The 13,016-nt window shown below is 41.9% G+C and overlaps 1 protein-coding gene across 1 annotated transcript; it reads left to right on the top strand.

The window, feature by feature from the left end:
• Positions 1-2,661: 2,661 nt before the first annotated feature.
• CCDC43 (coiled-coil domain containing 43) lies at positions 2,662-12,018 on the top strand. The gene is made up of 5 exons (XM_052658044.1): positions 2,662-2,870; positions 5,983-6,070; positions 7,237-7,372; positions 9,097-9,155; positions 10,311-12,018. Exons 1-5 carry the CDS (start codon positions 2,667-2,669, stop codon positions 10,496-10,498), a joined length of 675 nt encoding a protein of 224 aa, XP_052514004.1. The 5' UTR covers positions 2,662-2,666; the 3' UTR covers positions 10,499-12,018.
• Positions 12,019-13,016: the final 998 nt, after the last annotated feature.

Raw genomic sequence — 13,016 nt, 5'->3', positions numbered from 1 at the left:
ATTTTTTAAAGGATGTTTATTTGGCTGCACCAGGTCTTAGCTCCAGCATGTAGAATCTTCGATCTTCATTGTGGTGTAAGAGTTCTTTAGTTGCAGCATGCAACTTCTCGTTTGTGGCATGTGCAATCTAGTTCCCTGACCAGGGACCGAATCAGGGCCCCCTGTATCGGGAACTCCGAGGCTTAGTCACTGGACCAACAGGGAAGTCACTGTTTGCATATTTTAAAAATTATAAATGTGATGATATTTTTTACAGTGTAAAAAGCTATCTTGATTTTTTTTTCTATAAGTTTTCTGTCATTTGTCCAGTGGTATGAATTGGTTTTTTGAACTATGAGCTAATTACTTTTGTAATTTTGTAATAGCCAGCGAGGATTCTTTTAATTGCAGAATCTGTAGAGCCTTCCCTCAGTTTTGTGAGAAGCTTGTATATGTCTTCAAAAAGCCTTTGTTGCATTGTGCTAACAGTGGTTTCCTGATACTAATACTATAGCAGGACAAGATGTCACCATGGGAGCAAACTGAGTAAAGGTGTACAGGTCTCTATGTACTACTTATGCAACTCCCTGTGAGTCTGGAATAACTTCAAATTTTAAAGTTCAGAAAGAACAAAATTTTGTGGTCCTTTTCTGATTGTGGGGGCTCTGACATCAAACTGTGATCCCTGAGTCATGACGGCTCCCAAGTCTGCTACCTAACAAACTCCACCTGCAAGACAGCCACTGGATTAAAATGTACATCTGAGAACCTGAAACTGGGACAAGTCTTTGGGGGTTGACTATGGCCTCTGACTCCCTTATTGTCACATTCTAACTCAGGGAGCACACAGAAGCCATGAGGCTAACAGGCACATATCCTGTATTTCTACTGAGCTTTACAGTGTTCCATGTCCATCCATTTACATTACCCCAATGACAATAAAGGTAGAGAATTCTCTCAAGAGGCCCTTTGCCAGTTATACCAGACCCTTCCTTTCCTTTTGTTGTTGCCCCCTGAATATCTTCTATTCGAACTCTGTGGTTCAAGCCATCCATAATTCTCTGGAGGGCCCCCCACAGCTTCCTACATCTGGGTCTGCTCCTTTTCTCTTTCAGTCTTTTTGCCTAAAGGACTCTCACTTGGTCTTCAAAAAAGAGAAAGCCTCACCTCCACTAGGAAGCCTTCCTCCATCTCTCATCTCCAGTTTCCAACTTCAATCCAACAGGCAAGGTTAACCTAATCTTCTTCCAGCCATCCTACCGCAATTTCCATTAGACACTGAAACATTTCTCTTACTGTATTGCCATTATTAGTTTAAACATGTCTGTTCAACCCACTGAAGATCCTTTGAAGGGAGAGATTTTGTGACATTAAACTTTGTCTTTTAGTGCCCAGCAGCAATGCCAATAATTATTTACTGACTTGCCAGCCTCCTCTGCAGTTCAGAAAAAGCCAACCTGGGTTCTTGGGTGATTCATTTCAGCCCAGAGCCAGGTGTTCTGAGAATCAGCTGAGACTCTCCATGATGTAAAGGAGCACTTGCTTCTGGTTACGCTCCCTGTAAATGTGTGAGTGTGTTTTTTCCTTATTTTTACTATGTGGACAACAAAAGCATCTCCTCACACGGTTGTTAGGAGGATTATAAGAGATAATGCCTCAAATGGAGAAGGAAATGGCAACCCACTCCAGTATTCTTGCCTAGAGAATCCCGTGGACAGAGCCTGGTGGGCTGCTGTCTATAGGGTCGCACAGAGTCGGACATGACTGAGCGACTTCACTTTTCACTTTCATGCACTGGAGAAGGCAATGGCAACTCACTCCAGTATTCTTGATTGGAGAATCCCAGGGACAGAGGAGCCTGGTGGGCTGCAGTCTATAGGGTCTCAAAGAGTTGGACACGACTGAAGCGACTTAACAGCAGCAGCAATGCCTCAAAAGCTCTTAGATAACGCTTGGAAATGGGTAAAGAAGGCTCTTCGAAGATATTTCTATGTAAGTGTTGACTGGGTGAATGAAAAACGACTGGAGGTTGCCAGTTCATTTATTGAGCACCCACTATGTGTCCAGTACTGGGTTAAGCAAGCATGCTAGGTGCAGAGAAGCAACCGCAGCACTTTGGAGAGGCCTTAATTTAACACAGATTGCAGGGAATGGAATCAGGGAAGGTTTCTGGAGCTTGAGTTTTGATTGGGGGGGAGGGGGCGCGGGGGCAGCTTGGAAAGGCGCAGGTGGCAGTTGATAGCCATAGTGCATATTCCACAGAGCCGGCGGTTTCCTCCTTGAAAGCAGTGTGGGAGCGGGTGGCTTAGCTTTCTACGACTGGCGAGAAAGGGCGGCTTGGTGAGGCCTGTCAAAGCGCTGGAATCGAAACTGAGTTCCAGTCCTGTTTAGTTAGTAGCCGCGTGACTTTGGCCAAGTCACTGAACTTCCCCAACTGTAAAAAAGAGTCTGTTAAGAATACTCACCTGCCAGGATTCCAGAGAGACCGCATGATCGTGCATAAGCCAGCATGCGCTCTATTTAGACGGTACAAAATGCACAGGCAGGTTACTAGGGGTCGACGCGGCCCTAAGCCAGGCGCACCAGGGGCGCGGATTTCCTCTCTGAGCATGCGCAGTGGGCCCGCGGCGCGGCCCGTCAGGCACTGCGGTAGGCGCCCTGGGGGCTAGCAGGTCCCTGGACCCAAGATGGCGGCGCCCAGCGCAGTGGCTGCTGCCACCTCCAGCGAGAGAGATGGAGGGGGCAGCGGCTTTGAATCGTGGCTAGATGGACGGTTGGAGGCGCTGGGAGTGGACCGAGCCGTTTATGGCGCCTACATCTTGGGTGTCCTGCAGGAAGAGGAGGAAGAAGAGAAGCTGGATGCTCTGCAGGGCATTCTCTCTGCTTTCCTGGTGAGAAGCCCAGACACATTCCTTTAGCCTCTTAAGCCGTTTCCTGTTGGTACTTCTTTCCCCTACCTAGTGTCCCAGAGGATTAGTGGTCTCACCTGGAAGAGAAATAATTTTCTGAGCCCTGGGCCTCGGGGACAGGGAGCTACTTTTCATCCAGGGTTTCGGGAGCCAGAGGGTTGCAGGTGCAGAGAGGGGAAAAGCTTTCTCTTGTTTCTGAGGACAAGGCCCTCTTAGGTGCCTGTAGGTCAGCTAGGTGAATATTCTTCCAAAGGCATTGAAATGAGTTTTATCATAAACGTCTAACAACCAATCTCATTCCCGTCCGTTGACAGTGATGAGAGGGGGAAATTAAGTCCTCTGCGATGTCTGTGCCCCCTTAGGAGGCAGAGCCCCTGACAAAAGCCTGCAGGAAGTACCCTCTTGGTTCCCTGTTTTGGAGGTAGGATTCCCAAAAAGATCGGTTTAGGCAGTAGAGATCTTTTCACGCCTAGGCAGAATGGAAGCAGATTTGGGCTCGATCCTTTACTGTATTTAGAAATGCAGTAATCATTGGGGGAAGTGGGTGGAGGAATAAGAGAGATCAGAGTTTTAGTTAAGAGAAATAAACATGATACTTAGCCTCCTAGAAGCAGATCCAGGCTTTCAGAAATGTGTGCTTTAAACTGTGTTTAGGTAGTAAGTCACCAAGATGTCCACACTTTTCCAACCTGACCGTTTCTGCTGCCTTCATCTCTACTTACACTTATTTGGTGAAAATGCAGTTCATTGATTTCAACATGGTTGAAATCTAACACTAGTGCAGCTGTCCCAGGGCCTCCTGGCAAGGGCCCCCTTTTAAATTCCAGAACCGGCTCTGGTGAGATTGACCTATAAATGGGAAAGCCTTAACACAGCTTGTGATGCAGCTCATAAGTTTGCTGGAAATACAACACAGAGGAATAAATTCTTTTCCTGAATCCTTACATTGCAGGTTGTAATTGGAAAGAATAGGATGCAAACAAATTAAGTTACCTTAAAAAAATTTCCCACTGGGAAGTTCCTAAAGAGGCCATGAAAAAGAAGTTCAGGTAACTTGGGTACTCATTGGTACAGCTCCTTGACTTGTTCTTTTCATTGTATCATTACTTAGAACTGTATGTCTGCTGATAAAGGGAGACCTGTTAGACTATTAACAGTCTCTTAGTAGAAGAGTTGTCTAGACCAGATTTGTTTTTGTTTTGTTTTTTATATCTCTTGTTTGCATAAACTGCAGAGACAAACTCACTTTTTTTAAAAAATAATTGAGTCTTTATATATATATATATATTTGGCTGTTCTGGGTCTTAATTGGGGCACACAGAATCTTTGATCTTCACTGCAGCATGTGGGACCTTTAGTTGAGGCTTGGGGATCATTTTAATTGTGGCATGTGAACTCTTAGTTGCAGCTTGTGGGATCTAGTTCCCTGACCAGGGACAGAACCTAAGCCTCCTGCATTGGGAGCGCAGAGTCTTAGCCACTGGACCACCAGGGAAGTTCCAAGACAAACTCACTTTTAAGGTGACTTTCCTTCCTCCCCCTGCCCAGTTCACAAACCCTACTTAATTTTCTTGTAATTTCCCCAGCCCCTTCTGTGTAGAAAATAACTTTGAAAAAAATTGGCCAGAATAATATGGTGAGGCAGGGGTCCTGTCCATGAAACAGCTTGGGAGCAACCTTATAGAGCAGCAAGGCCAGTGAATATGGTAGACACCAAACATCACTTACAGCACTACTTACTCTTAGTCAGCTGGGCTACGTATAAAAGCTCCCAACTATTATACTGAATCCCATTTTAGGAAAAACAAAAGATAGCCAAATTAGTCACCATATTGGGCTAGGATTCATTACTAGGAATTTAGAAGCTTATCAGCAACCATTTGAGGTAAGACTTAAGAACAGTATATATGGTTGGGGGAAAATGACAGTAAACATAAGCTTCCTGTCATCCTCTTTACTCCTTCTGATTCCACTTACGCTGATTGATTCTTCAAATTTTTATTGATGGATTACTCTTCTGCCAGGTACTGCCCTAAGTGCTTGGGGGGTACTTCAGGAAACACCACAGACAGAAATCCCTGTCCTTGAGGGGTTATATTCCAGTAAAGAAAAATATAATCAGTAAATTATCTGGGGTGTTTGAAAATGATAGTGCTAGGAGAAAAAGAAGCATTGTGAGAAAACTGGGAGTAGAATGGAGGGCGAGCAGTTTTAAGTAGGGTCATTACATTAAGTAGGATGTTACGTTTTTTTTTCTTCCAGTTGTATAAGATATAATTGACATACAGCACTATATAAGTTTAAGCTGTACAGTATAATGATTTTACTTACATACATCATGAAATTATTATCACAATGAGTTTAGTGAGCAGGATATTACATTTTGTGGCAGCTGTTCATATACCAGCCTTTTTCTATGAAAAGAAACTTTCTCATAGATCTGGATTTGAATTTAACTAAGTCTGACACCAAAGCCAACATCCTTTTGGTCATACCATGCTACAGAGGAAGACTGGTTGGTGTGCAGAATATGTCTGCTTATGTAAAATGGACAGAGGGATGGCTGGATAGGAGACCATCTACTCACTTAACTTCTCTTTATTATGGATCAGTGAGTACATTGGAGAATGTACTGAGTTGAGTATATTGGCCAAGGAAGATTTCATAGAGGAGCATTTTGCTCAACAAGTTGTTGCTCCAAAAGGAGGACTGTCCTGAGTTGGTGGGAATCCTCTCCTTTGAAGCTTGGCAGGATGGAGTGGGTACTCTAGCAGGTGTGTCTTCTGTGACTCACATAGGATTCCCTCTGTGTTGGGAGCCTCAGAAGAGAATCATTATTTTTATTCTGTGGGTCCCAAACCTGCCCTGTGATCACCAGCAGGGGGAGCTCTGTCCTTTGCGTAGATTTGATAAGGTTGAGAAAGTGCAAGTGAAGTCCTTCAGTCGTGTCCAACTCTGTGAACCCATAGATTGTAGCCTACCAGGCTCCCCGTCCATGGGATTTTCCAGGCAAGGGTACTGGAGTGAGTTGCCATTTCCTTCTGCATTAGGTTGAGGGCTCTCAGGAAATTAATTGGTCTACTTTTTCAACCAGGAAGAAGATTCCCTCCTTAATATCTGCAAGGAGATTGTGGAACGATGGTCAGAAACTCAGAATGTTGTCACCAAAGTGAAAAAAGAAGGTAGAGTTGGAGTTTTTATGTCTAACCTCCAAACACTTTTTCGGTACAGCTGTTAAGAGTCTTTAGTTTTCCTCACTCAGGTGTGCTAAGCCTGTAAACACCTGGCAGCTTATTTTAACTTTTTAACTGAAGGTTGGTTTTCTTTTCTTTTACATTTTACCACTTCAGCTGACCATGGCTATCTTCACTGTGGTTCTTGCTTTTTTCTTTCTCTGTCCTTTTTACACTCCCCCGTGTGTATTTGCTCTGCAGGTATGAGGTCAACTATATTTTCCCACCCTTTTCATAATCTCATTTCATGACACAGACTGTGATTGGTCTTTTGCTTCATTCAGCTAAACCTTCCATCCTTTCAAATGAAAGAGATGATCCCATTAGGATGAAAAATCAGCTACACACAGCTCAAAACAGAAATCCAAACTTGAATAGAATCTGTTCTGAGCTATTCACATGCTGGTTCTTAGTCGTGGCTATACACTGGAATCACTTGCTGTATGTTTGAAAGTGCCAGTGCCCAGGCCGCACCATGGGCCAATTATATAAACCTCTTTGGGGTGCGCACCCAGGCATTGTTATTTTTTCAAAAGCTCCCCCGGATGATTCAATTTTTTTCAAAAGCTCCCCCAGATGATTCTAATATGCAACCAGGCACAAGAGTCACTGCTTGACATCATTGCCTCCTTTCTTTGAGCATGGAGAAGTCAAAAGATAATTTTGTTTTTAAAATAATCTAAGTTTCACCTGGCATAATTATCAACATGGGATAGACCAGCCTAAGTTAATGCTAGATTCCTTCTTAGGCTTCTGGTTTGAGACTAGAGAAAGTTGCATGTTTGGAGGCTTGATTGTCTCTGGTTCTAATGCAGTACTTTTCAACTTTTTTTTATTTTTTTCCCTTAAAGCAGCAGAACTTCAGTATATAATAAAAGTAAAAGCAGGGCTGCTCTGATTGAAGATGGATATGAGACCTAAAGCCTGGCCTGCATGGCCTTTCCTTGCCTTTCTCATTGGCCCCTGAGGCACCTCCTTTGCACCCCAGGGCTCTCAGGAGTCAGCAGCTGCCGTTGCCTTTGCTCCAAGCACTGCCTGGGTGGACTGGTGGTTTGGAAGCATGTTTCCTCTCATACAACCTTGTTGTCCCCCACTTCCCTCCCACCACCTCCCAGATGAAGTCCAGGCCATTGCCACCCTCATTGAGAAGCAGGCACAGATCGTGGTGAAGCCCAGAATGGTGTCAGAAGAGGAGAAGCAGAGGAAAGCTGCCCTCCTGGCCCAGTATGCTGATGTGACAGATGAAGAGGAATATCCTTTTTGGAGTCTTGGCGCCATTCCCTAAGGCTCAAGTCAAAAGCCTTTGCTGGTTTTCACTGAACTCTGGGAAGTTGCCAATCCCCCTCTCTATAGCTTTATTATTTTTTTTTAAATTATTTATTTCTTTGGCTACATCAGGTATTAGTTGCTGCATGTGGGATTTGTTTAGTTGCACCATGCGAACTCTTAGTTACAGCATGTGGGATCTAGTCCTCTGACCAGGCATTGAACCCCAGTCCCCTGCATCGGGAACACAGAATGTTAGCCACTGGACCACCAGGGAAGTACACCCTCCACCCCCACCCCACCAGAGCTTAATATTCTCCTCTAAAATGGCAGAGATTGTAGCCCTTTGTGGGCATGACGAATGATGCTGGAATGGTTGATACTGGACTATTGCAATGTATATGTTCTTGGAAACTGTGTGAAACAAATAATGCCTGAATGGACCATTTCTTATTGTGTTTTCAGAAAATAAGATCTAGCTATGATTCTTTTTTTAAAAAAAGAATCTTCATATTTGTATAACACCTTTCTATGAAATACAGTGTTATGTGTATAATACATCTTTGTAATTTTTATCATAGTTGATAAGGGAATGGAGGCAATAAGAGATGAATGAGTGATATTCCAGTGACTACATAATTAATCAAAGTGACACCAAAATAAACCTGGAATTTGAGTGAGGACTATGTAAAAAGAAAGTGTTGCTGGTAGGAACAGGTTTGGTTCCCTGAAACCAGGTTTGGTTCTAAACCTGGATCTGAAATTTGTTTAGGGAATACTTAGCTTGCTGAGCTGGAGAAGGCAATGGCACCCCATTCTAGTACTCTTGCCTGGAAAATCCCATGGGCGGAGGAGCCTGGTAGGCTGCAGTCCATGGGGTCGCAAAGAGTCAGACACGACTGAGCGACTTGACTTTCACTTTTCACATTCATGCATTGGAGAAGGAAATGGCAACCCACTCCAGTATTCTTGCCTGGAGAATCCCAGGGACGGGGGAGCTTGGTAGGCTGCCATCTATGGGGTCGCACAGAGTCAGACATGACTGAAGCGACTTAGCAGCAGCAGCAGCAGCTTACTGAGCCTGCTTGAATGGAGTGGCTGTTGTATCAGAAACGTTTGCTATCTAATCACTAGGTTAGGAAGGAATTCTTAGGCTCTTTGGGGTCAACTTCTTGTTTTCTCTCATGATTTTTCTTGCTAGGTTTGGCAGAACTGGGGTTCCAATTACAAAAATCTCATTTCCTGGGCTAGAAAAAACATTTTAAGCAGTAGTTCTCCTGGAGGACTTGTTAAAACACAAATTGCTGGGCCCTGAGCCCCAGAGTTTTGGATTTTGTAGATACAGAGAGGGGCCCAACGGTGTGCATTTCTCAAAAGCTCTTAGGGAGTTCTGGGAACCACACTTAGAGAACCACTGTTTCAGAGGTCATCTCACCACCCCCTGGTTCACAGGTAATGTGGCAGTTCATCCAGACCAGCTTCAGTTTCTTTTCAAACCCTAACAGATAAGGATCCTACAGGAGCTCTGAGCAGTCTTCCCCAAGCTGAGACTTCTAAAGGTGACTTTCCTCGATTTACCATCACATCCCTGTCAGAGTCCTTCCATGAAGCCTGCTTTTCCTTTCCATCAGCTTAATCACTATTTTCTGATGTTGTGATGGGATGTGCTAACCTTTGTTTTACATGTGACTTTCCTTAATGCCACTCACCGAAGCAGATGAGAAGGATGACTCAGGAGCCACCACGATGAGCATTGGTTCTGACAAATGTATCCTTTTCTGTGACCATTTCCAGGTGTTGCTCCATAGGATCTTCTTGTGGGTCAATTTGTATTTCACTGTCATTGCTGGGGGCTCCCTCTACCTCCAAGAACACATGTTAGGTCAACATTGTGAGCCCCAGTCCTTGGACTGCTAAATAGTCAATTTAGTAAGAATTTCCCCCCCAAAAAATATGTTGACATGAACTGTGAAGGGTTAAGTTTAGAGAAAGGATTTCTAAGGGAAAATGAGAATCTGTACTCCTTGTGTATAGTGTGGGGTTTCCCAGCAATGTGGAAGCTATTAGAATAATATTGCAGTTTTGGTCCTTGTCCTCAAAGACCTGGGGAACTCATTGGAAAGAGAATAAAAACACTGAATACTTTAAGTGAAAATATGGACAAATTGAAACATATGTGGTATAGAAAGTCCCTACCAACAAAATCACTTATGAGAAGCTTACAGAAAAGGTGGATTTAGAAATTCACCTTAAAGGTGAGGAGTAAGGTGGATTTTCTGAAAGGGAGGTTATTTTCTGAGAAAAGGGGGGTTATTTCAGGGAAACATTCATTTTAAAGCACTAAAGCAGAAAAAAATTATGTGGAAAGAGTAAAAAGGAATTTGTCTGGTAGTAACAGGTTATGTTTTAAAGTCATAAGAAATGAGGGGTAAATTTTTTGGCTCCCTATTTTCTAACTGTGGTTAAAGTTATTTTTTTAGAACATGATTTTCACTTAAGCTTTAGTGGTCTAGGAAAAGAAGCAAATTGATAAAATTTAGTAAGGTTAAACAACTTTTTTAACTCTTCAAGCATTTTAATAGTGCTGAGTATAGGAAAATTTTGCCAGTTACTTGAATACTCTAGTCACTAAAACTAGCCTGGATACTCCAACAATATTCTGCCAGTGAATGATACAAGTACTTATTCTAGAATGAGATTTCATTTTCATAAAATGTTTACACTCAGATTTAGGCAAGTCTGAATGAAATTTTTATTCAAAAAAATTTTTTTAATAGCAGTTGTAGGATTTTCCATTGGACTAAAGTTGGTTTGTTTGTTTTTAAAGATGAGGGATTGATAGTATTTGAAACTTGGCTTGAATGAGGAGAGCAGGAGTTGAGACCTATGTGACCTGGACCCTTATCCCTTAACTCACCTGTAGCTCTGTTCCGAAACACCAATGTGGAAGATGTCCTCAATGCCCGAAAACTGGAGCGAGACACGCTTCGGGATGAGTCCCAGAGGAAGAAGGAACAGGACAAGCTGCAGAGGGAGAGAGACAAACTAGCCAAGCAGGAACGCAAGGAAAAGGAAAAGAAAAGGACACAAAGAGGGGAGCGAAAGCGATAACCTTGGTCCACTCTATTTCTCCTAATGAACTTGGTCAAAGGGAGACCTGGTTGTGCATTTGTGTATTTAAGAGAAATGAGAGAACATTGCCAGGTAGTTTCCCAAGGCATTTCCCCTTTTGTTTACATGGTCACAAGGAAAATCGCAAACAATTCTAATTACAAAATGTGCCATGTCTCTGTGGTGTGGGTAATCGGATTATTGTAGCTGATGTCTGAACCAAAGATCTGGGATGGGGACAGCCTTTATATTTTAATACTGAAGTCCTATACTCCTTTTGACCATTTTAAAAAGTCTTCCCTTACCTTGTATAAACAGCAGGAATATTCAGAAAGCTGAATTTTTGTCCTGAAGGAGCTGAATCATGGCCACTCCTTCCCTGAGATGAACTGTGTGCGTGTGTTAGTTGCTTAGTCCTGTCCAACTCTTTGCAACCCCATAGATGGCAGCCTACCAGGCCCCTCCATCCATGGGACTCTCCAGATGAATTGTAGGCGTGTCAATTGCTTCAGAAGTATTATTCACATCTAAATAAATGGTTTTATGTCTGAAATAGGAAGCTAATGAAGAGCCCTACCTGGATCTAGACTTTCATGTTACATGGCGACAAAATAGGAAAATAAGAAAAGGTTATTTGGTGGATGTTCTGCATTTGAGATTTTTTTTTTTTTAAGTTTCAGCCTATGATAGGAAACAAAGTTTCTTTTAGTAAAGAGATAGTTATATATTTTTCCTCATTTAGGCTTTGATTTTAAGAAGGATGTGTCAGTATTGAGTGCAGGGAATCAACATTAGCTAGATTCTTTTTTTATAATCATGAATCCTCTTGAGTGCTAGTAGAGATTTTAACCCTGATCTACCCTAAAACATATAAGGACCTGATAATTACAGGTTTAGAAAAAACCCTTTTAAGGAAAAACACTGAAAATCTCTGCTAACACTAAGATATTTAACAGTGTACATAGTAGGTGCTCAACAAATTTATTGAATGAGGGAGTGAATGGAAAAACTGCTTGGGAGAGTTGAAAGTGAGTAGGAACTCTCCTCCATTTCTACTTTTGTCACAAACCACATTTGGTTCTAAGCAGCTCTTTCTCTACTTCAGGAAGCAGACTGTCAAGAAGCCTCAAGAGAGCGATTTCTCTGTCAAGACAGAAAGTAGATACATTATACCAGGGGTGGGCAAACTAATGCCAAATTTGGTCATTTGTTTTTGTATGGTTCAAGCTAACAATGGATTGCACATTTTTAAAGGGTTGTAAAAGAATGAACATGTGACAGAGACCTTATGTGACTTATAAAGTGTAGAATACTTACTACCTGGCCCTACAGAGAAAATGTCTGCTGACCTCTGTTTTATACCATTAACTATGAGATTAACAAAACAATTGTTACGGTTCCACAGGAGGTAAAAAACGTGGTTAAGGAAATGATGCATCACCTCTATACACTCCTATAGCCATGTCATTGTAAAATTTTTTAAAAAAATAACCACCTTTTTAAAAAAATAAACTATTTAAATCAGTATCTTGATTTATTCTGATTCCTTCCAGCTGGAAGTGAGTTCTGTGTGGATAGTCCCTTAGGAATGTGTTTGAATTTTACTTATGTTTTGATTAGTCCAATAATCTCTTCTGCTATTTTTTAGACCCTCTTCCTGGAATCCATAAGTTCTCTGCCTTAGTTTTCCTTTCTGTGAGGTTGGATATTAGGAGATCAGAAAGATTACCTTCTTTTTTAGACAGTAGGTTGGCTTTGAAGTCTCTTGAGTCCTGCTGGCATTTTAGTTTTATATGTGGCTGTGGCTACAGTTGGCATGTGAGAGAGCCTGTTTTAATAACCCTTATTTTGGATTTTTGGTTTGTTTTCACCTAGATTTTGGTCTCTGAAGCAGAGTCAGGTTATATCCATAGACCCCTGAAGGGTAGTAGTTTCAATCTGTTTTAAGAGTAGTCAATTCATTTTTCCAGGACTCTATTGTCTAGGTCACAGTTAAATGTCCACCTGAACTAATGTTTAAACAGAAGAAAAGGATCAACTTATTAGGCTTTGAGTAAGGTTATCCACATAACTCAGGTGCTAATAAACCTTTTATGTCTAAAATATTCAATACTGGAAAAGGCAAATTTTAAACAACTATGTTTTCTACGATATGATGGACATTTTAGGCCAAATTTGGAATTTCAGTCATTAATTCCCCCAACCTTCTAAAACCTTATAGTACCAGACTATTCAAGTGGGAAAGACATTGATATAATTCAAGGTATCTAATTTTCAACCACCTTTACAAAAAACTGCTTTTTCTATTTAAAAAAAACAACAACTGAGTATTCCAAATTCTTTTGGATTAGAAATGATGGAACCATCAGTTTGATGAGACTGTAAATCTTGTCATAACTTCATAACATTTTCATAAGTTGTAATTCAAAAGTTACATAAGAACCATCCATTAGAGGGTATTCAATAGAAAGGGACAACCAACTAATTTGAGAGTTATCTGTAGTGTGACTTGATTAAC

This window comes from Budorcas taxicolor, chromosome 19 (genome assembly GCF_023091745.1).
Source record: "Budorcas taxicolor isolate Tak-1 chromosome 19, Takin1.1, whole genome shotgun sequence".
NCBI classification, from domain to species: domain Eukaryota; kingdom Metazoa; phylum Chordata; class Mammalia; order Artiodactyla; family Bovidae; genus Budorcas; species Budorcas taxicolor.
This window is presented reverse-complemented; position numbering and strand designations above follow the sequence as displayed.

Bases quoted from the DNA above. Each gene is read 5' to 3' on its own strand.
- CCDC43 (XM_052658044.1), top strand. From the start codon at position 2,667: ATGGCGGCGCCCAGCGCAGTGGCTGCTGCCACCTCCAGCGAGAGAGAT. The intron at 2,871-5,982 runs GTGAGAAGCCCA...TTTTTCAACCAG, and splicing joins GCATTCTCTCTGCTTTCCTG to GAAGAAGATTCCCTCCTTAA. The intron at 7,373-9,096 runs ATATCCTTTTTG...AATGCCACTCAC, and splicing joins GATGTGACAGATGAAGAGGA to CGAAGCAGATGAGAAGGATG.